Raw genomic sequence first — 23,189 nt, 5'->3', positions numbered from 1 at the left:
AAGCAGAGGTGGGATCCAGCAGGTTCTCGCAGGTTCCCGAGAGTAGGTTACCGATTATTTGTGTGTGCCGAGAGGGAGTTACTAATTGGTGATTTTGCCACGTGATTTTTGCCTTAGTTACGCCCCTCCTCTCAGCAGTAGTGCGCAGAACTTGACGCAGTCTAGCAGGAGGTGCGCCGGCATGCGTGGCAGCCTGCGCCTGCGTGCATTCGTTTCCCGCCCAAGGACCGGCGCAGCGGCTGCGTCCTTGCCACAGCCCCGCCCCCGGAATGCCCGGCCACACCCCTGTCGTGCCCCACCCCGCCCCATTGGGGCTTCACCACAGTTTGAATCCCACCACCATGGGAACCTGTTACTAAAATGTTTGGATCCCACCACTGCCCCTAAGGCTTCACCCACTTCCTAAAAAATGTTGGGGGGCGGGGGTACCAGGAGAGACTTCCTGCACACCCCACACACCCACACATCCCCCACACACACTAACACTTGGAACATTATCTTTGTAACGACCCAAGAGCTGCTGAGCGCAGCAGTGTCTGCAGGGCCCGGTGGGCCTGTATTTGTCCAGCAAAAAAATGTTGTGGCCACCACTGAGCAGCCACTGCTAGTCACACTGTTCATCCAGCTGAGCCTCATCTGAGCCTGCCTTGGGCCCCAAGTCGCCCATCGGAGCAGCACTCTGCCAGGAACTGTCTGAATGAGTTACACCAACCTTCCCACCCAACTTTCCTTGAATGTAGCTTGTATCTGGCAGCCCCGGAAATTCCCAGGAGCCAGTGTTGATCTGGTGGCATAAGATGTAAATGACCTCCTTGAGCGACCTGGAAGATCCACGGCCTGTTGGAGGAGGCCAGGCCTACCTTGCAAGGGGGAGAGCCGAACTTGGTGTCTGGAGGCTCGCTTTCAGCGCAATGCTCAGAGCGCACCCACAGCTCTTCTTTTCCTTTCCAGCCACAGTGCCGCCATCCAATCCTTGCGCCGAAGGCACCCACTCTTGCGCCTCCGCGGATCGGGCGCGTTGCGTGTATCACGGGGACCGCGCCTTCAGCTGCGAGTGCCTCGAGGGGTACGCCGGCAACGGACGCAGCTGCACAGGTAAGCAGGAGAGGAGAGAGAGCTTGTCTTTCAGATCGGAGTCAGTTCCTCGAAGTAGGAGTTCTGGGACCTCAAAGGGATTGTCTCGAAAATATCCATTCACGTTATCTCAGGGACGAACGAGGTGCAGGTGATGCTGGATTATCTGTCGTGTGGTACAGGTTTTATCCCATCTTTTCTCCAAACCAAGAGATCATGACGGAGTACACAGATCTCCCCCCCACCCAGACCTAACAACACCCCTGTAAGGTAGTTTCACCTAAGAGACAGATTGATCCGTCCAAAATCACCTGCTGGAAAGAACCCCGGGGTTTGGTTTAAGGCTACCAAGGGAAGGGGTTAATCTCTTACTTCTTTCTGACTGAAAATCCTACAGCTCCAGACTGCTTAAAAGCCCAGCAAGAGATGGCTCAGGCTAGCCTAATCCTGGCAGATCTTGGAAGCTAAGTGGGGTCGACTCAAGTTAGTACTTGGATGGTAATGCCAAACCACCTCTGAATACGCTGTTTTAGGTTCCCACCTAGGTGGGAGTTTCTCTCCAGGGCTCTTGATTCACAATTCCCATCAGCCCCCCCGCCACCATGGGCCACAATTCGGGGAATGATGGGAATTGTAGTCCATGAACATCTGGAGAGCCACAGGTTGCAGACCCCTGATCTGTTCCGTGTCTGATGGGGCTGATGGGAATTGTAGTCCATGAACATCTGGAGAGCCACAGGTGGCAGACCCCTGATCTGTTCCGTGTCTGATGGGGCTGATGGGAATTGTAGTCCATGAACATCTGGAGAGCCACAGGTGGCAGACCCCTGATCTGTTCCGTGTCAGAATTCCGTATCAAGAGTCTGTGCACGCAGCATGAATAGTGTAGAGCAGGGGTGTCCAACTCTGGCGCTTCATATCTTCATGGACTACAATTCGCATCATGCCAGCATGGGCTGATGGGAATTGTAGTCCACAAACATCTGGAGAATCACTTGACCATATCCTGTTGCGTTGTCCCATTACATCATTCTTAGAATTAAGTTATTATTTCCTATATTAGACAGCAAAAAAGGCTGTTCAGACCAACAAAGATGGTACATTTGGTGAATAATGATAACTTTAATGTCACTGAGATAACGGCTAATTTCTTATGTGTCATCAAGATGCGTGAATAAATGGTAGTTGGGTACATGCTGTTCTTGAGCATGTTTTATGAATATTTCGCTTTCTTTTCTTGCTTTGTATTAATATGCCAATAAAGGTGGATTACCGGTAGTTGATTGATTTGCAATACCTGAGCAACTGTTCAGGATTGCTCATTTTGGAGGACGTTGATTCATAGGGTCGCCAGGTGGCAGAAGCGACTTGTTGACACTCAACATACACATTTATTGTCAACATTTTATTTTGCGGGAAGAGATCTCCAGAATTGCTTTATTGGGGTGGTTGAATGGGCTATAACCCTTTCCTGACCTGCTTTCACCCTTACTGGGAAAAGTATGGGTATCTTTAAGTTTTCCCCAGGAGAGACAAAAAAAATAGTTTTACCTGGGAGATAAAAGCGAGGCAGGAAAGAGTCTGTAACCCTTTCCTTCCCGCACCCTCCTCCTCGATCAAGCGACCCAGAGGCTGCATTTGCAAAAGCAGGTCACAAACAAGGAAGAACTCCTCCCGTGTAGCTGAGCCTTCTGACCTTTTGTGGGATACTCGAAATTTCCCTCCTCTCCCTGCAGATGTGGATGAATGTGCGGAAGGGAGGTGTCACCCAGCTGCCGAGTGTTCGAATTCTCCCGGCTCTTTCTCCTGCCGCTGCCGGGCTGGATACGAAGGGGACGGGTTCCAGTGCTCGCCAGGTAGGGTTTCAGGGGTGGGTGTCTCCCCGGAGGGTCTGTAGCTTAGTGATTCCAGTGCCCTGGCAAATGTCGTGGCATCGTGGAATCATAGAGTTGGAAAGGGCCATGCCGACCGTTTAGTCCAGCCTCTTGCTAAGTACAGGATCGGCCTGGAGCATCTCAGACAAGTGTTTGTCCAGCTGCTACCTAAAGACTGAAAGTGAAGGGGAGCAACGGCCTTGTGCTGCTCCCGAGCACCTGGTCTGCTAAGGCATTTGCAATCTCAGATCAAAGAGGATCAAGATTGGTAGCCATACATCGACTTCTCCTCCATAAATCTGTCCAAGCCCCTTTTAAAGCTATCCAGGTTAGTGGCCATCACCACCTCCTGTGGCAACATATTCCAAACACCAATCACACGTTGCGTGAAGAAGTGTTTCCTTTTATTAGTCCTAATTCTTCCCCCCAGCATTTTCAATGAATGCCCCCTGGTTCTAGTATTCCAGTCTAATATATTAATTTATTGTCGAAGGCTTTCACTGCCGGAATCACTGGGATGTTGTGTGGTTTCTGGGCTGTATGGCCGTGTTCTGGTAGCATTTTCTCCTGACGTTTCCTTCATCTCTGGCTGGCACCTTCAGAGGATCTGATGGTAGTAAAGCAAATGGTTTGATTGACTAATGAACAGTGACTAATGAACACCACCCAGACAAAGGATGTTTCTAGCAGTAAGCGATCAAAGGGATCAAAAGGCCAGGCTACTACAATGCAAGATGCCCTTACTAATTGACTATGCTCTCTTCATGGTTACTCACATGGTAAATGTGTGGATCCCACCCAACACATGCAAATCAAGCTTGCTAATTGCACCCTTTACACTTGTTAACAGGCAAATGGTTCTTTCTCCCGCCCTGGACATTCCACAGGTATATATACTCCACTTGTTTTCCTTTCCTACTATCAGATCTTCAGAAGATGCCAGCCACAGATGCAGGTGAAACGTCAGGAGAAAATGCTACTAGAACACGGCCATACAGCCCAGAAACCACTCAATACCCTAATATATTAATTGATTATGTGCTATTTTAATTGGCCTAGTTATTGCATCTATATTGCACCCTTCCTTTATAACATCAGTGGATCCTGCCGTCTCCCTTCCCCCTTTCTCTTTTAGGGGATTTGATTGTAGGTGCCATCTGTTATGCTGATTTAGTGTGCTGCGTTTTAATGGGGTGGGGTTTATTTTATATAGAGCCAAATTAATTAATATTTAACTGATTTTAGTCCTTGATTTTATTGTGCTCTATCTATGTTGTTGTTCACCGCCCTGAGCCCTTCGGGGGAGGGCGGTATATAAATATAATAAATAAATATAAATAATATTTGTATCAGAATTTTCTTTTATTATATGGAATATCATGACTGGATGTTTCACCTGCATCTGTGGCTGGCATCTTCAGAGGATCCACAGATGCCGGCGAAACATCAGGAGAAAATGCTACTAGAACACGGCCATACAACCCGGAAACCACACAACGCCCCAGTGATTCCGGCAGTGAAAGCCTTCCACAATAAATTAAATCAGTATTGTCTATTTGGATATTGGTAGGGGCTCTCCAGAGTCTCAGAAGGGGGTCTTTGGCACCATCAAGTATCTAAATCTTTTTAGCTGGAGATGCCAGGGCTTGAACTTGGGACCTTCTGCATCCCAAGTGGACAATGTAGCACTGAGCCACCCCACTCCCCTAGAAGCCCCCCCTTTCATTCACACATTCTCTGACGGATCTTCTTAAAGTTCTGCTGCTCAATCATCCATCTAACAGCATCTCTCTTTGTTTTGGGGGGGCGTGGCCGGCTGGCAGTGACCGTGCAACGAATGACCCGCTGTGAGCATGAGCGACTCTATTCGACCCAGCGTGGCTCCCCTCATCCCGGGGGCCCCCACGTTCCGCAGTGTGATGATCGGGGGAACTACAGGCCACTACAGTGCCACAGTAGCACCGGGGAGTGTTGGTGTGTCGACGGAGATGGCCGGGAAATCACTGGGAGCAGGACGCCCCCGGGTTCCTCTCCGCCACCTTGCGGGGCTCCAGGTTAGCAGTCTCCTGCCTCCTAGTCTACATTGCTGGTGAGAGTCAAGGGAAAGGCAGGTCGGTGTGCACTTCTGGAAGAGAACAGGACGCTGAGAGCTCAGCGGGGCCCCACCTGCGGTCATGGATGGCAAGATCCCCGATGCTGACCTACTTCTAAATAAGTGGTTCTCAACCTTCCTAATACCGCGACCCTTAATACAGTTCCTCGTGTTGTGGTGACCCCCAACCATAAAATTGGTATATATAAAATATAAAAAGACCGTTTTCCGATGGTCTTAGGCGACCCCTGTGAAAGGGTCGTTCGACCCCCCCAGGTTGAGAACCACTGTTCTAGATGCATTGCTGGAATAGGTCCACCCACCCACCCTCAGTGTGCCAAGGTTTGACTGATTCCTCTGGCTTTAAACAATTTGTTCATGCTTCAACTCACAGGGTACACAGTACAAAAAGTCACAATGTGCCCACAAGGGGAAGAAATAAGGAGTTAAGTAGTGCCATAATACACAGCTTTTTATAAGTAGTGCCATAACATCAGGGGCGTCCCTGCCAAAGGGACAAGGGGTATTCCCTGACTCCAGGCACTGCCGATCAGGTCACGTGGGGGGCGCAAAATCACTACAAGTCGAGGGGCACTTCGGCAATATTCGCCCGAATACATTATGCCTGAATATGCGCCGATCCAAACAGAAAGTATTTGGATCAGCTTCTATGTATTCGGGGCATTCAGGGATCATTTAAATGACCCTTGAATGCTGCCACTTCCCCCCTTTCTCGGCAAGAGTCTGCGGATCTTAAAGATCTGCAGGGTGCAGGCTCCTCCTGGCAAGAGGGGACAGGGATTCTAGCCCCCCTCTTGCCAGCTGGAGCCTGCATGCTGTGGAGCTCAAATATACACGGGGTGCAGGCTCCTCATGGAAAGAGGGGAGAGGGATTCTAACCCCTCTTTTGCCAGGAGGAGACTGCATGCCGTGGAGCTCCAAGATCCTCCTGGCAAGAGGGAAGAGTGATTCTACCCCCCAAAGTGGATTCTTTTGTTGTTGTTTTTCTTTAAAGATTGTTTAAGGGGAGTTCAAGTGTCTTGAACGTCCTTTAAGCAATGTTTAAAAAAATAAAAAAAACCTGAAGAATCAATTTCCCCAGAGAATCCCTCCAATACCTACCTTGCAGTGCCTGTCAGGGGCGCATGTTTTAAGCTGTGCATCTTCAGGTGACTCTCCTGATAATACCACCCAGGTTTGGTGAAGTTTGGTTCAGGAGGGGCAGTTATGGACCCCCAAAGAGGGTGCCCCCATCCCCAATTGTTTCCTATGGGAGCGAACAGAAGATGGGGAATACCTATTTGAGGATCCACAACTTTGGCCCCCCTGAACCAAACATCACCAAACTCAAGTGGTATCATCAGGACAGTCTACGGATGATACCCTGGAATTCTGGTGCTGCTAGCTTTAAAAATGCACCCCTTACAGGCAAATACGTGAAAAAACACCAAAAATACCCAAACAATGAGACGGACCCGAATTTTTGGGGTATACCCAAATATTTGGGTATATCTAAACATGTTATTTGCCTTATTCGGACATGCAGATAATTTTATGCCCGAAAAAACCCGAATCCGAATTTTACCGAATTTCTAGGGTATTGACCAAGTTTACTCTTCTCTGCTCACAAATGCAGTTTTTTTAAAAAAATATTTTTATTGAATTATAAAAATTACACTGTAATCAGTACATTAAAATAATTAAAAACAATCAAATTGCCTTAATCAGGTTTACAGAGCAAAAGAAAAAAGAAAGAAAGAAAAATGCCCATGCCCAAGTAGTGAAGAAGGAGCCCGGGATTGTTGGGACACGTTGGAATGGCGGTTTCATATTTTGCACTTCAAAATCTCTTTTTCCATTGCTTCCGTGCAGAGCCGACACAGAGGCCGCAGACGATGTGCGAACGCTGGCGATTGAGCCTTCTGGAGCATTATGGCGGCAGCCCCCGTGACGACCAGTACGTGCCCCAGTGTGACGCTCTGGGCCAGTTCAGCCCACTCCAGTGCCACGGGAACAGCGGGTACTGCTGGTGTGTGGACGAGAAAGGCCATGAGGTTCAAGGGACGAGATCGGAACCCGGCGTCCCTCCTCCATGTAAGAAAGTGACTATGAAGAACTTGGCATGGGGGTTAAAAGTCAAGAGGAGAAGCTGCTTGACAGAGTGACAAGGCTTTGCTGTGGATGGCCATGTGCAGTGGTGAGATCCACAAATTTTAGTAACAGGTTCCCATGGTGGTGGGATTCAAACTGTGGCGTAGCGCCAATGGGGCTGGGCGGGGCACGACGGGGGCATGGCCGGGCATTCTGGGGCAGGGCATTCATGGGCGGGGCTTTGGCAAGGACACAACCGCTGCGCCGGTCCTTGGGCGGGAAACGAATGCACGCAGGCACAGGCTGCCACGCACGCCGGTGCACCTCCTGCTGGACTGCTTCAAGTTCTGCGTGCTACTGCTGAGAGGAGGGCTATAACTAAGACAAAAATCACATGGCAAAATCACCCATTAGTAACCCCCTCTCGGCACACACAAATAATTAGTAACCTACTCTCGGGAACCTGTGAGAACCTGCTGGATCCCACCTCTGGCCATGTGGCCCAAAGATTGATTGATCGATTTATGGGAGAGCCAGGATGGTGTAGTGGTTCAGGATCATGGGCTCTACTTTGGAGAACCAGGTTTGATTCCCCACTCCTCCACTTGAGTACAGGCTCTTATCCGGTGAACTGGATTTGTTTCCCTGCTCCTCTACATGAAGCCTGTTGGGTGACCTTGGCCAGTCATCATTCTCTCAGAACTCTCTCAGCCCCACTTACTTCACAAGGTGTCTGTTGTGGGGAGAGGAAGGGAAAGGAGTTTGTAAGCCACCTTGAGTCTCCTTAAGGGAGAGAAACTTCATCATCACTTCTTCAATACCTCTCCCTTCTCCCAGTGGGGTCCCATGGTGGCTGACATAAGTCTCCGCCCCTTTCCTCCAGTTTATCCTCACAACAATCACTCTGTCAGATGGACTAGGCTAAGAGTGTGTACAGGGCACCTAAGTTCACCCACCAAGCAACCATGGCAGAGTGGAAATTCGAACCTGGGTCTCCCTGATCCTGGATAAGAAAAAGAAGAGTTAGTTTTTGTACTACACTTTTCTCTACCACAACAGGGTTCCCATGGTGGTGGGATTCAAACAGTGGCGTAGCGCGAATGGGGCTGGGCGGGGCACAACGGGGGCTTGGCCAGGCATTCTGGGGGCGGGGCATTAATAATTTCTCTGCTACTGTAAAAAACTCTTACTGTAAAAAAAAAGTTCCTAATTTCCAGCTGGTATCTTTCTGTCCATAATTTAAACTCATTCTAGGAAGTCCTATCGTCTACTGCCAACAGAAACAACTACTCCTCTAATTGACTGCCTATCAAATACTTAATACTTTCAAATACTGAATTTTGTTTCTAGAAATCAAAAGAAGGATACTTTCCTTGAACAAGGAACTTGACCATATTTCTAAAACATGTTTTTAAAACAGCCCAACAACAGGGAGAATTATCCCGTTTTCTACCTTTGCTAACCAGCCACATAGGAAACTTTATGATTTTTGGACCTAATGGAATTTCTAATGGAAAAGCAGACCCAATCAGTAACCCCCTCTCGGCACACACAAATAATTAGTAACCCACTCTCGGGAACTGGTGAGAACCTGCTGGATCCCACCTCTGGACTGGCCCAACGTAACGTATTGATGGATTATTGTATTTTTGGATGCATTTTTAGGTGTGTTAGCCACTCAGAGCCTGGCTGTTTGGTTGGGAAAGAGCAGGCTATACAAATCCAATAAAACAAATAACAACGGTGGTAGGAAAAAACCCAACCTATGAACCGAATCTATAGCTTTAATGCTGAGGGACGATTTTCATGGGAAAGTGCACTGTCAATGTAAGCGATTATAAAAGTGGTGGAAAGAATTGAGGAAGCAGGTGAACCGGGAAACGGGAAGTTTTGCTGGCGGCTGTCTTGGAGCTCTGGAAAACTTCCACGTGGGTAACGCCAGTTAACATGTGTCATAATAGGATGGCGGTTCCGGTTCCGGCAGGCGTGAGGGAAGCACGCTTTTACCTTCTCCGCAAGTCTTTTATCAAATATTTACTAACTTTTACCAAATATTTATTAACTTTTACCAAATATTTATTAACTTTTATCATAATAGGATGGCTTTTGGATTGTAGTTTTGAGTAGTTAACTGCATGAATTGTTTACCACATGTATTGTTATATTGATTATTTGAACAGTGTGCGAATTGGCTCGCGAACAGGATAATTTTGGAGCGGTTGTTTACTGGAGTGTCTATCCACAGTATGTTGTGCCTTCTGTTTCAGAGCAGCAGTGGCGTAGGAGGTTAAGAGTTCGTGTATCTAATCTGGAGGAACCGGGTTTGATTCCCAGCTCTGCCGCCTGAGCTGTGGAGGCTTATCTGGGGAATTCAGATTAGCCTGTGCACTCCCACACACGCCAGCTGGGTGACCTTGGGCTAGTCACAGCTTCTCGGAGCTCTCTCAGCCCCACCTACCTCGCAGGGTGTTTGTTGTGAGGGGGGAAGGGCAAGGAGATTGTCAGCCCCTTTGAGTCTCCTGCAGGAGAGAAAGGGAGGATATAAATCCAAACTCTTCTTCTTCTTCTTCTTCTTCTTCTCTCCAGGTTCAACCCCCCAAAATCTGTAGGAATTCCCCTACTTGGCGTTTGCAACTCAAACACTTACAATGGCAGCGTGAGGTTACTCCCATTGCGTGACATTTTCCCTGTCATTTCACTTACAGGCTTGCCAGGCGTGGCCCCTCCAACTGCCCGGCCGTCTCCCCGACCGGACGTTGTTCCTCCCTCCGCCGGGACGTTCCTGTTGTACGCACAGGGCCAGCAAATTGGCTATTTGCCCCTGAATGGCACCAGCCTTAACAAGCAAGACGCGAAGACCCTTCTGTCTCTACATGTAAAGTATTTTCCTACACAGTGGGATGAACATGGGGGTGGGGGGGTCATGTTTTTACCCAAGAGGGACGTCCTCCAGGCTTCATAATTCTGCGTTTTGTCCTCCAGCTGTTGCCGTCGGCCAATAATGGGGTGGATCTTAGCCTCTTTGGTCGAAATTAAGAACTCAGGTGACTTTGGGCACACAGGGTTGTATCTAACACAGACCTGGGCATTATACGGCCCGCGGGCCACATCCGGCCCGCCAGATGACCCTGACTGGCCCCCCTGCCGTGCTGGGGAGCGAGGGGCCTTTGAAAGCCCCACAGAAGCCAGTTGCCTTGGCTGCCGGTTTCTGCGGGGCCTTCAAAAGTGCCTCGCCCACCTGCCTTACTGGGGAGCGAGGCGCCTTTGAAAGCCCCGCAGAAGCCGGTTGCCTTGGCTGCCGGCTTCTGCGGGGCTTTCTAAAGCACCTCGCCCCCCTGCCTTTTGGCCCGGCCCTCCACAATATTTTCTGTTTCTTATGCGGCCCCATGGAAAAAATAATTGCCCACCCCTGATCTAACCGCTCAGGTCAGTTAACTGTGGCGCTTTCTTCTGACACAAATTGAGCCACGGCTGTGAGTTACAGCCCACGGAATTTACCCCCCCCCCCAAAAAAAGAATCTGAAATTTCTTAGAGCAAATGTTTGCAATATTACTGATTTATTTATTGTACAGCTTGTGCTTCTTGTATTCAGATGTTTAAAAAGTGCTTATGCAATAAATCGTAAAACCACTTCCTAAAAACTCCTACACAAGATTGCTCAGACATAGTCAATAAAATAAAATACAGTTACTAAAAAAATTACACAGACAATATTGCCAAGTCAGGATCTACAAAATAGGACAGAGAAAGATAAATTTTTACAGTCTCGCATCAGGATTAATAATCCACTCGTCAGTTTTGTTGGCACAACAAAAGAGTGGTGTAGTGGTTAGGAGCAGGTGCACTCTAATCTGGGGAACCGGGTTTGATTCCCTGCTCTGCCACTTGAGCTGTGGAGGCTTATCTGGTGAACCAGATTAGCTTGTGCACTCCAGCACACGCCAGCTGGGTGATCGTGGGCTAGCCACAGTTATTTGGAGCTCTCTTAGCCCCACCCACCTCACAGGGTGTTCGTTGTGGAGGGGGGGGAAGGGAAGGGAGATTGTAATCTCTTTTGTGTCTCCTTACAGGAGAGAAAGGGGGGATATAAATCCAAACTCTTCTTCTACTACTACATTTAATAATTCCCAAACTCTTATTTTTATATATATATTTATTTTCTCACAAAACAAACAAAAAATATAAAGAACAAAGACAGAACATCATATATTAACTTCCAGCTATCTCATTTTTAATTAAAAGTTATCTCTAGGTTTGCGCATATATGATTAAGACATTAATTCAATAATTATTTCTAATGGTTACAATCTACTGTTTTCTTCAGATTTCAAATCCTGCATCTACTTCACTTATGTCAATAAAAACACATTCATTTGCTAAACCCAATATATATACTGGATTTCAGATTTGGAGACTAAATTTAAAATGATGGTCCAGTACGCATGAAACTCTTACCTCTAGGCTCTTCTTTGTGCGGTGGGCTTGCAGAGAGCTCTCCTTGCGTTTCTCTTTTTACACGCGAGGAAGCACTCTCTCCTTTCCCCCAAGATTTTCTGCAGAGAGCTCTCCAGGCCTGGTGCTCTTCACTCTGTCCATCAAATGATTCTTAAAGGCACAGATCTCATTATACCACATAGTCGAGATTGCTGGCTTAGCCTTTTAAGATACTCTTATGTTGATATTAGTGTTCCAAAAGTAATCCTCTTACCCCACCCCCGCCACTGCCCCCGCCCCCCAGTGAAAGGGGCAAAGTGATTCTCTGGAGTACAGGTTGCTAAAGAAGAAGAGTTTGGATTTATACCCCATCTTTCTCTCCTGTAAGGAGACTCAAGGTGGCTTACGAGCTCCTTTTCCTTCCTCTCCTCACAACAGACACCTGGTGAGGTAGGTGGGGCTGAGAGAGTTCTGAGAGAACTGTGACTAGTTGTGAATGACCCTTATTATGCATGAGGGTTGACTGGATGACCCTTGAGATCCCTTCCAGCTCTGTTTCTATGATCCCTTATCCATGTTGTCCAAAGCACTCTATTTTGCATATGCTATTTGTCTGAACAGTGCCTACATGCGTACAAATAGCTTGCATATATCTGTCCGTAGGGGTACAAACATTCAGAAAGCAGCATTCCCAACTGCAGGGATGGAACCAAGATGCGAACTGTTCGTGTGTACGTAGGTGCAAAGTTTGTGCTCGGCAAACAAGCGTCCTGTGCTTGCGTATGTCATGGATTCAGTGCGATTGGATAAAACCGAAAGCTCTGTTCCATTCCCTGGAAGTGGGAAACAGCTAGAATTGTGAAATGCCTGGACTTGCATTATAAACCGTCCCCGCCCCCTTCCACCTGAGATTGCCCCGTCCTTTTAAATCTGAAAAGGAGCAAATGCTCTTCCAGAGACCTCTTCCAAAGGAGCAGCAGTGGCGTAGGAGGTTAAGAGCTCGTGTATCTAATCTGGAGGAACCGGGTTTGATTCCCCGCTCTGCTGCCTGAGCTGTGGAGGCTTCTCTGGGGAATTCAGATTAGCCTGAGCACTCCCACACACGCCAGCTGGGTGACCTTGGGCTAGTCACAGCTTCTCGGAGCTCTCTCAGCCCCACCTACCTCACAGGGTGTTTGTTGTGAGGGGGGAAGGGCAAGGAGATTGTCAGCCCCTTTGAGTCTCCTGCAGGAGAGAAAGGGGGGATATACATCCAAACTCTTCTTCTTCTTCTCTTCCCATCTTGAACTGTTAATTGTTTCTGCCAGATTTTTTCTAAGCTTCAAGCCAAAAGCGGAGAAGTGTTTGCAAAGGGACCTTCCAAGAAATCTGGGAATTTGTTTTTAAAGGAAGACAGATGTCCCCAACCCTGTACGCTGCTTGTTTTGTGTATAACCCCGCTCAAATCCCAGGGGATTAAGAGCGGACTCACACAAAATTAAGTCAGGCACACATCACGTGGCCCCCCTGAAGTTCTGTGGGGAAGAGATGGAACACGTTGAGCACAGTTCCCCCCCCCCTTGGCCCCCCTGAGAATGCAGCTGCTTGAAGTTTGTAACCTCGTTTTGCTGATGCAAAAACCGAGGAGGATAAAGAAGCCTTTAATCAGGGAAAGGCGTTGACATTCCCGAAGCTTTTTGCAGGAGCGACCCCAGACTTTTGACTCTCAGGGCGGAAGATCTACAGCCCCTTCCTCACGCAGCCACTGAGTGTTTGTTAAGTTCCATCAGGTCTCTTCCAACCAGTGGTGGGATCCAAAATTTTTAGTAACAGGTTCCCATGGTGGTGGGATTCAAACAGTGGCGTAGCGCCAATGGGGCTGGGCGGGGCACAACAGGGGCGTGGCTGGACATTCTGGGGGCGGGGCATTAATAATTTCTCTGCTACTGCAAAAAAATTTCTCTGTTACTGTAAAAAAAAAAAAAGTTCCTAATTTCCAGCTGGTATCTTTCTGTCCGTAATTTAAACTCATTCTAGCAAGTCCTATCATCTCCTGCCAACAGAAACAACTACTTCTCTGCTAATTGACTGCCTGTCAAATACTTCATACTTTCAAATACTTAATTTTGTTTCTAGAAATCAAAAGAAGGATACTTTCCTTAAACAAGGAACTTTACCATATTTCTAAATCATGTTTTTAAAACAGCCCAACAGGGAGAATTATCCCGTTTTCTACCTTCGCTAACCAGCCACATAGGAAACAACAGGACTTTATGGTTTTTGGACCTGATGGAATTTCTAAGGGAAAAGCAGACACAATGAGTAACCACCTCTCGGCACACACAAATAATTAGTAACCCACTCTCAGGAACTGGTGAGAACCTGCTGGATCCCACCTCTGCTTCCGACATAGTGACACTATGAATCAATGTCTTTTAAAACAGGGGTGTCCAACTCTGGCCCATCAGACACTCATGAACTACAATTCCCATCAGGCCCAATTGGCAATGTTGGCAGGGCTGATGGGAATCGTAGTCCATGAACATCTGGAGGGATAGAGTTTGTACACTCCTGTTTTAAAACGTCCTCTCATTGACAGCCTTGCTCAGATCTTGAAAAAAGTATTGATTTCATTTTACGGAAGAGTTAATGAATATAGAGAGGGTTTTAACATAGTATTAACCACAAGGAAGCAATTGGGATCCATGAGTTATCGGTCGAGCCAGTGTAACACCCTGTAGAGCACAGGTGTCAAATTCGCGGCCCTCCAGATGTTCACGAACTACAATTCCCATCAGCCCTTGCCAGTATAGCCAATTCTCATGTTGGGAAGGACTGATGGGAATTGTAGTTCATGAACATCTGGAGGGGCGCAAGTTTGACACCCCTACCAGTGTAGAGGCTAGCCCAGTGGTGGTGAACCTATGGCACGGGTGCCAGAAGTGGCACTCAGAGCCCTCTCTGTGGGCACGCGTAGAGTCTCCCCCCCCCCCCCCCCGCACACACACATCTAGGCTGGCCTGGGCCACTGGGCTCGATTATTAGCATTAAACCTAAGACCTAGTTTTGGGGAAGCAGTGTAGGTAACCCTGTTAAGCGCTGTTAAACCCCACTGATTTTCACGCGAAGAACTAAATCGTGATCCTTTACCTGGGAATAAGCTTGGTTGCTGGCAATGGGGCTTGCTTCTGAGTAAACCCTCCTAGAGTCATGATTCACCTGTTGGAAGAGATGCACGGTTGCTTCAAAGCAAAGCCACCGACTACCACCAAGCTTACCCCCGAGTAACGCACGCCTTGGAGCCAACCGGTTTTTCTAAACTAAAACCTCGGTATTCAGGTTAAATGGCCATGTTGGCACTTTGCGATAAATAAGCGGGTTTGGGGTTGCAATTTGGGCACTCAGTCTCGAAAAGGTTCGCCATCACTGGGCTAGCCTGACCCATTGTTTGGTATTCGGTTTTTCCCGGAAGCCCACTGAAGGAAGGGGCAAATTGAGACCCTTGTCTGCCTGTTTGGTAACATGTGGGGTCCCTCTCTAGGGTTCGATTGTGGTGGGGATTGACTTTGACTGCAGGGAGAAAACGCTGTACTGGACGGACGTCGCAGGGCGAACCATCAACCGGGCCAGCCTGGAGCAGGGGGCGGAGCCAGAAACCGTGATCAGCACAGGTGAGCCACAGAACTGCAAAACCGAGGAAATTCTCCTGTGCTTATGTGGTGCTGACGATCCTGTTGAAGCAGCGGATTTACTCGGAGTAGACCACCTTGTAGGACGCAATGTAGACAAGAACTGACAGACACACAGTCACCAGTGCAGTTCTATTTATTGCTATCTACTGACAAAGTGCTTCGCCAGACCACAGGTGTTTTCAGGCACACATCACACTGCTGGCTGTGCTAACTATATACGAAAGTGGTACCAATCAGGTGCCCTCACCTTATCAGGTTTTGCACACGGTACAAGCTGTGCACTCGGTCCTAATCTGCACACGGCACCTGCTAGAAGGAGGGTCTGATCCAGCAACGCTTTTGTGACGCTTGCGTGACAGATGAGAGAATCCGGCCTTTTTTCTTCTTCTTTTTACTTTAAAGCAGGGGTCTTCAAACGATGGCCCTCCAGATGTTCATGGACTACAGTTCCCATCAGCCCCTGCCAGCATGGCCAAGTGGCAGGGCTCATGGGAATTGTAGTCTATGAACATCTGGAGGGCCATCGTTTGAAGACCCCTGCTTTAAAGAATTTTTGGTTGCAGACAGCACATAAAGCAGCAGCACCCCCAAATCCACCCCTCTCTGACTATCTTGCAGTGACCGTTCTTGCTGTGGCTTTCCTCCCCAGGGCTACTCAGTCCAGAAGGCCTGACCGTCGATCACCTCCGAAGAACCATGTTTTGGACTGACAGCGGCCTGGACAAGATAGAGAGCGCCCGACTGGACGGCTCAGAGCGCCGGGTCCTCTTTGCCACCGACCTTGTCAACCCCCGTGCTATCGCGGTGGACCCCATCCGTGGGTGAGCAGCTGGGGGAACCAGACTCACAAACGCTCCCTGTCAAACACTTAAAAATCCAATCCCCGAAAGCCCAGTGAAACAAAACACGTTTTCTCCTTTCTTTCCCCCAAAGACCAAAAGGAAGTTAGCGGGGCGGGTCTCTGTGGAGCTTTCCCCAAGCATGGTGCCAACCCTGAAAAGACTCTTCGGTGTTCCATGCTTTGGTTTGGCTATGGGACGTATTCTGACCAGGGCTCCACCAGACGATCCAAAACCTCCTATAGCAGTGATGGCGAACCTATGGCACGGGTGCCAGAGGTGGCACTCGGAGCCTTCTCTGTGGGCACACACACACAGAGTTCGTCATGTGGGGGGCAGAAAAATCACACACACACACACACACACCCCACAAACACACATTTAGGCTGGCCTGGGTCACTGAGTACGACATGTGCGCACCGCGGTGAGCAGGGAGGTCTCTGCTGGCGGGCCTGGTGCCTGTGCTCCGGGTGGCTTCTGCCCAAGGGGGGGAGGGTGCAGAGGAGGCAGAGATGCTAGAGAGGCACAGAGCGGTGCACGCAGGACTTCCTGGAGGCTAGAGCAGGCTGGCCCCTGCTTGAGCAGGTGGGGTGGAGGAAGAGGGAGCCAACCGGTGTTTTCTAAACTAAAACCTCAGCATTCAGGTTAAATTGCTGGGTTGGCACTTTGCGATAAATAAGTGGGGTTTGGGTTGCAATTTGGGCACTCGGTCTCAAAAAGGTTTACCATCACTGTCCTACAGCGTCATAGAAGCAGAGGTGTTTTCTAACTGGCCACCTCACCTTTGCTTGGGTCTGGTCCAGTTTGTGCGACTGTCTTGCGGTGCAGGCCACCCCTTTATGATGACCTTTGGTCTTCCCTCCTTATGCCGATCGGACGCCCTGCAGCAATCTTTACTGGACGGACTGGAATCGCGAAGCCCCCAAGATCGAGACGTCCACGGTCACCGGAGAACACAGGCGAATTCTGGTCAACAAAGACATTGGGCTGCCCAATGGATTAACCTTTGACCCCTTTTCCAAATTAATTTGTTGGGCGGATGCAGGTAAATATGGGATGGGTTGCGAAGGGACTTCCTTCTGTGTCCTTGATGGTATCTCTTCCAAGTACTAACTAGTCTGACCTTGCTTAGTTTCTGAGATCTGAGAGAGGCCAGCGTGGTGTAGTCGTTAAGAGAAGGTGCAATCTAATCTGGAGAACCGGGTTTGATTCCCCGTTCTGCCACTTGAGCTGTGGAGGCTTAACTGGTGAACCAGATTAGCTTGTGCACCCCAATACATGCCAGCTGGGTGACTTTGGGGTAGTCACAGTTCTTCAGAGCTCTCTCAGCCCCACCCACCTCACAGGGTGTTTGTTGTGGGGGGGAAGGGCAAGGAGATTGTCAGCCCCTTTGAGTGACCTTACAGGAGAGAAAGGGGGAGAATGTAAATCCGAACTCTTCTTCTTCTTCTTGATGAGATCAGGCTAGTCTTGGGCCATCCAGGTCACAGACATCTGCTTCTACTCTACACAAAAGCTGCAATATAAAAATACGGGCCCATGGTGCCCTCCTGTGGCACCCCGTGTGAAATGCAAGCACAGCTGCCGGAAAAACTTAGATCAGCCATCAGAAGCTAACTGGCACAGATAATTATGCTCCAAGAAACCTGGTCATTTGCTCCTCCACGTCTTCCAGGGTTTAATACTCACCAGGAGCAGCAGTGGCATAGGAGGTTAAGAGCTCGTGTATCTAATCTGGAGGAACCGGGTTTGATTCCCAGCTCTGCCACCTGAGCTGTGGAGGCTTATCTGGGGAATTCAGATTAGCCTGTGCACTCCCACACACGCCAGCTGGGTGACCTTGGGCTAGTCACAGCTTCTCGGAGCTCTCTCAGCCCCACCCACCTCACAGGGTGTTTGTTGTGAGGGGGGAAGGGCAAGGAGATTGTCAGCCCCTTTGAGTCTCCTGCAGGAGAGAAAGGGGGGATATAAATCCAAACTCCTCCTCCTCCTCCTCCTCTTCCTCTTCTTCCTCTTCTTCTTCCTCTTCTTCCTCCTCTTCTTCCTCCTCTTCCTCTTCCTCTTCTTCTTCTTCTTCTGATTTTGCCCTGTAGCCTGTGCCATTTTTTTGCGGGGAAATTACCAGATGTTCGGCAATTCCCCACAAACACATGTGTAAAGAAAGGTTTCTAGCCATTAATCGTGAAAGACTCGGCATTTCAAAAGCCAGAGAGATGGTTGCAGGGGTGTACTGCTCAGGCGGACATAGGAGGTGAAATAAGGCTGCAGCCATTTAGTCACCGGGGGGGGGGGGATCGCCCCCACACCGTTCCTTCTGGTACAAAAAAAGTTGTTTGGTCATGGTGGGGGAGGTCGGCCGCCCATACAGGGGGCGAAAACTCAGATTTTGCACCGGGACACATTTCCCCTAGATACGCCTTTGGGTGGCTGAGTAAGATTTCCACCCGTTGCAGGTTTTGTTGCTTGCGATCCCCCCCCAAGAATTAACAAAACCAAATGGTATTACCTAGTGCCGTGGTGGCGAACCTATGGCACTCCAGATGTTCATGGACTACAATTCCCATCAGCCCCTGCCAGCATGGCCAATTGGAGAGTGGGGAGAAGGGAGTCCAGGGAGGGGCTTCAGGGGGGATATAATGCTATATCTACTCCTCCAAACCAGCAGTTTTCTTCAGGGGAGCTGATCTCTGTAGTCCGGAGCTCAGTTGGAATTCTGGGAGATCTCCAGGCTTCCCCTGGAAGTTAACAACCCCGAGGCAACTGCTGAAGGCAGAGTTCTCTTAACTAAGTATTTCTATAGCATTTTCAGTGTTTACAGTGCTCCGTGTTCCTGGTCTGATAACTTTTTACTACACCCCGTGAGGTAGGCCCGCTTTGTTGGACATGAGGCAGGGTTGACGTTGAGTGTGGCTTTTGCCTTCAGGCAATTTGTGAATTTGCAACCAAGGTCTGTTTTAGTGTGGTGTAGTGGTTAAGAGTAGGTGCACTCTAATCTGGAGAACTGGGCTTGATTCCCCGCTCTGCCACTTGAGCTGTGGAGGCTTATCTGGTGAGCCAGATTAGCTGGTGCACTCCCACACCCCCGCCCACCTCACAGGGGGTTTGTTGTGGGGGTGGGGAAGGGAAAGGAGAATGTAAGCCCCTTTGAGTCTCCTTACAGGAGAGAAAGTGGGATATAAATCCAAAACTCGGCTTCTCTTCTTCTTCTTCTTGATTGCCCCAGCTTTGGGAGGGGGCGAATGGGGATATGTTCCCTGACAAAATCTCCTCTTTGCAAAGGGACGAAGAAACTGGAGTGTGCCCAACCCGACGGAGCAGGAAGGCACACCATTCAGACTAACCTCAACTACCCCTTCAGCCTCGTGGGCTACGCTGATCACTTCTACCACACGGACTGGAGAAGGTGGGTTGGCCTCGAACGTTCTCTTAAGTTGTCTGCTCAGTTGGAAGCAGCTATAACATTTTGGTTAATTGCGGCTGTGAGGACGCTGGGGATCACTTTAGACGTGCTGGAAGTAGGGGTGGGTAGTGTGGTGGCCAAGTTTGCAGATGATACCAAATTATGTAGGGTGGTGAGAACCGCAAAGGATTGCGAAGAGCTCCAAGCGGACCTTGATAAATTAGGTGAGTGGGCTCAGAAATGGCAAATGCAGTTCAATGTAGCAAAATGCAAAGTGATGCACATAGGGGCAAAAAATCCAAACTTCACATACACGCTACAGGGGTCCGTGCTATCAGTCACAGACCAGGAAAGGGATTTGGGCGTCTTAGTGGATAGTTCCATGGGAATGACAACTCAATGCATGGCAGCTGTGAAAAAGGCAAACTCTATGCTGGGGATCATTAGGAAAGGAGTTGATAATAAAACTGCAAGGATTGTCATGCCCTTATATAAAGCAGTGGTGCGACCGCACTTGGAGTACTGTGTTCAGTTCTGGTCGCCACATCTCAAAAAGGATATCGAAGAGATAGAAAAAGTGCAGAGAAGGGCAACGAGGATGATTGAAGGATTAGAGCACCTTCCTTATGAGGAGCGGCTGCAGCGTTTGGGACTCTTTAGTTTGGAGAGGAGACATCTGAGAGGGGATATGATTGAAGTCTATAAAATTATGCATGGGGTAGAAAATGTTGACAGAGAGAAATGTTTCTCTCTTTCTCACAATACTAGAACCAGGGGGCATCCATTGAAAATGCTGGGGGGAAGAATTAGGACTAATCAAAGGAAACACTTCTTCACGCAACGTGTGATTGGTGTTTGGAATATGCTGCCACAGGAGGTGGTGATGGCCACTAACCTGGATAGCTTTAAAGGGGTTTGGATAGATTTATGGAGAAGTCGATTTATGGCTACCAATCTTGATCCTCCTTGATCTGAGATTGCAAATGCCTTAGCAGACCCGGTGCTCAGGAGCAGCAGCAGCAGCAGCAGGCCATTGCTTTCACATCCTGCAGGTGAGCTCCCAAAGGCCCCTGGTGGGCCACTGCGAGTAGCAGAGAGCTGGACTAGATGGACTCTGGTCTGATCCAGCTGGCTTGTTCTTATGTTCTTAAGGTGCGTTATCTCATTCTTATCTAAACTGCAAAATGCCTGTGAAAAGGAGACTTTTCACCAGCGAGTTTCCCATGTCTTTCTGGCCGGAGGAAGCCCCATCGTACGTCATAGTATTCTGCAAAAAAAACCCCATCTCCTTGACTACATAAAGTCAAAGAGAAACAGCTTTGTGCTTGTTTTCTACACAGGGATGGCGTCATAGCTGTGAACAAAGACAACGGTGCTTTTACAGGCGAATATCTACCTGAACAGCGGACGCACCTCTACGGGATAACGGCAGTCCACCCGTACTGCCCAGGAGGTAAAAAGAAAAGAGGGGTCACCCAAAGCAAGGAAAGTGGGGGTACGCTTCATGAACAATTTTGTTTCCCTGTGGCAGATCACACACACACACACCGGTTGCCCATTTGCCTTATGGTTGCTGCAGAATTATTTGTGCTTCTCTAGATATTGCCTAAGTGGCTATTCAAATGGATGATGGGCACATTGTGTGGTCCTAAGGCAGGGTGGCTGGCGTAGTGGTTAAGAGCAGGTGGACTCTAGTCTGGAGAACCGAGTTTGATCCCCCACTCCTCCACGTGAGCATCAGACTCTTATTTGGTGAACTGGATTTGTTTCCTTGCTCCTACACGTTTTAAAAAACAAATAGAAGTCAAACGGAAGAAGAGGAGTTTGGATTTATATCTCCCCTTTCTCTCCTGTAAGGAGTCTCAAGGTGGCTTACAAGCTCCTTTCCCTTCTTCTCCCCACAACAAACACCTTGTGAGGCAGGTTGGGCTGAGAGAGTTCCGAAGAACTGTGACTGGCCCAAGGTCACCCAGCAGGGATGTAGGGGCGTGGAAACACAACTGGCTCACCAGATAAGCCTCTGCCACTCAGGTGGAGGGGGGAATCAAACCCGGTTCTCCAGGTTAGAACCCAATTGTTTTTAACCACCCCACCAGGTTGGCTAGGTGGTGATACCTGCAAGGGTAAACACTGCTTGAAATGTGAGTCAGAGGGGCTCTGTTGGTAGAGCCCAAACGCCAGCCCAGTGAAGAACTCGGGAAGGGGATGGAGGCATTGCCTGCCGATGCTTGCTTAGCATCTTAGGAAGGTCCATGTTATGCGAGTGTCTTCTAAGATGTTGCTGACACCTGTCTCTTGTGTTGCAGGAAGGAAATAAGCTACTTGGGTTCAGAGGGAAGACGTCCTCCTCACGGCCGGCAGAAAGAGAGTTGCGCATCCTGCTAACTTTGTACATAGTCTAAAAGAGCCCGTCCTTCCACAGCAGGGCAGCCAGCCCCACGTACGGAAGGGAGTTAAGCGGTTTTACTTAGAGCAAAATTATCCCATTATTTTTTAAGTTATACCTCAGATCTTTACTACTGTATTTTTTTTTACCCCAAAAATTTTTTTTAATGCATTGCAGAGAAGAAATGGTGCTAGGGACGACGGAGCTGATTAATTCTCTTTTGCCGATGTGAGCTACAAAGAGAGACCATGTAAACATATCCGTACATTGTTTATTTTAGTGGAAAAAGCAAGAGACACTTATTTTAAAGTTTGTGGGGGGGGAGAAAAGAAGCTTTTAGCTCCACCTGGAAACTTCCGGCAGAGGGGGCGTCGTGACAAAACTTCGCATGGATAAATTGGGCATAGCTATTGGGTGTCAATCGGAAAATTCAGTTTGGTGCTTCCGCCCCGGGTCTGTTTTCTTAGTATTTATATGCTAGAACCGCAGGGGCTCGTGTTTCTTGCCTGTAAACGTCTGAATGTATGTGTGCAAAAACCCGAGTGTAACGGGCTCATGTTTTCTAGGATACTCCAAAAATTAAACTGTTTTTAATTCTTTTAAGACTGTATTAGTTTTATCTTACGACAGCCGTGTTCTTCCCCAAGACCACCATTTCAGGCAGGGCTATTGCAACAGGCAAACCATAATACAAAGAACAATCCAAACAATGCGTGTAACATATAGATATGTAAAAACCAAGAATCGCGTCACACACTAAGGCGGAAACTAAATAAATGCAAAACCAATGAATCTCTGAAGTTATTTCTATAATTCATAAAGTGTTGTATAACAAACAAAAAAATAGACCAAAGTCATGATTCAAATTCCTCAAATTAATTGTCTTAGTCTCTGTAAGTATCTAGAGTCTCTCATTCAAATTCTTATAACAATTCATATAGTATGAATTTGAGAGAGAGACTCTTAAGGATTTATAAAGACTGGAGATATTTATTTTGACGCTCTTTGAACCATTATTTTGGCCTTTTGCATATAATACCATACTATATGAATTGTTATAAGAATTTGAATGAGAGACTCTAGATACTTACAGAGACTAAGACAATTAATTTGAGGAATTTGAATCATGACTTTGGTCTATTTTTGTTTGTTTGTTATACAACACTTTATGAATCATAGTAAATAACTTCAGAGATTCACTGGTTTTGCATTTATTTAGTTTCCGCCTTAGTGTGTGACGCGATTCTTGGTTTTTACATACACAACAGGCAAACCGTGCCCACAAAAAATCACAGACTAGTGTCCAAAAATAAAAAATAATCCTGAA

General features: G+C 48.2%; 1 protein-coding gene across 1 annotated transcript in view; it reads left to right on the top strand.

Annotated features, from left to right (window-relative positions):
* The window catches only part of NID2 (nidogen 2), a 76,110-nt gene extending 53,645 nt beyond the window's left edge, over positions 1 to 22,465 (top strand). The window contains 11 exon segments of the mRNA XM_048484678.1: positions 952 to 1,095; positions 2,811 to 2,930; positions 4,772 to 5,002; positions 6,913 to 7,134; positions 9,837 to 10,006; positions 15,087 to 15,216; positions 15,887 to 16,058; positions 16,964 to 17,121; positions 19,356 to 19,479; positions 20,817 to 20,929; positions 21,783 to 22,465. Of these exon segments, the coding sequence (XP_048340635.1) occupies positions 952 to 1,095; positions 2,811 to 2,930; positions 4,772 to 5,002; positions 6,913 to 7,134; positions 9,837 to 10,006; positions 15,087 to 15,216; positions 15,887 to 16,058; positions 16,964 to 17,121; positions 19,356 to 19,479; positions 20,817 to 20,929; positions 21,783 to 21,793 (1,595 nt within the window). The 3' untranslated portion in view covers positions 21,794 to 22,465.
* Positions 22,466 to 23,189: the final 724 nt, after the last annotated feature.

Source organism: Sphaerodactylus townsendi, linkage group LG02 (genome assembly GCF_021028975.2).
Source record: "Sphaerodactylus townsendi isolate TG3544 linkage group LG02, MPM_Stown_v2.3, whole genome shotgun sequence".
NCBI lineage: Eukaryota > Metazoa > Chordata > Lepidosauria > Squamata > Sphaerodactylidae > Sphaerodactylus > Sphaerodactylus townsendi.
This window is presented reverse-complemented; position numbering and strand designations above follow the sequence as displayed.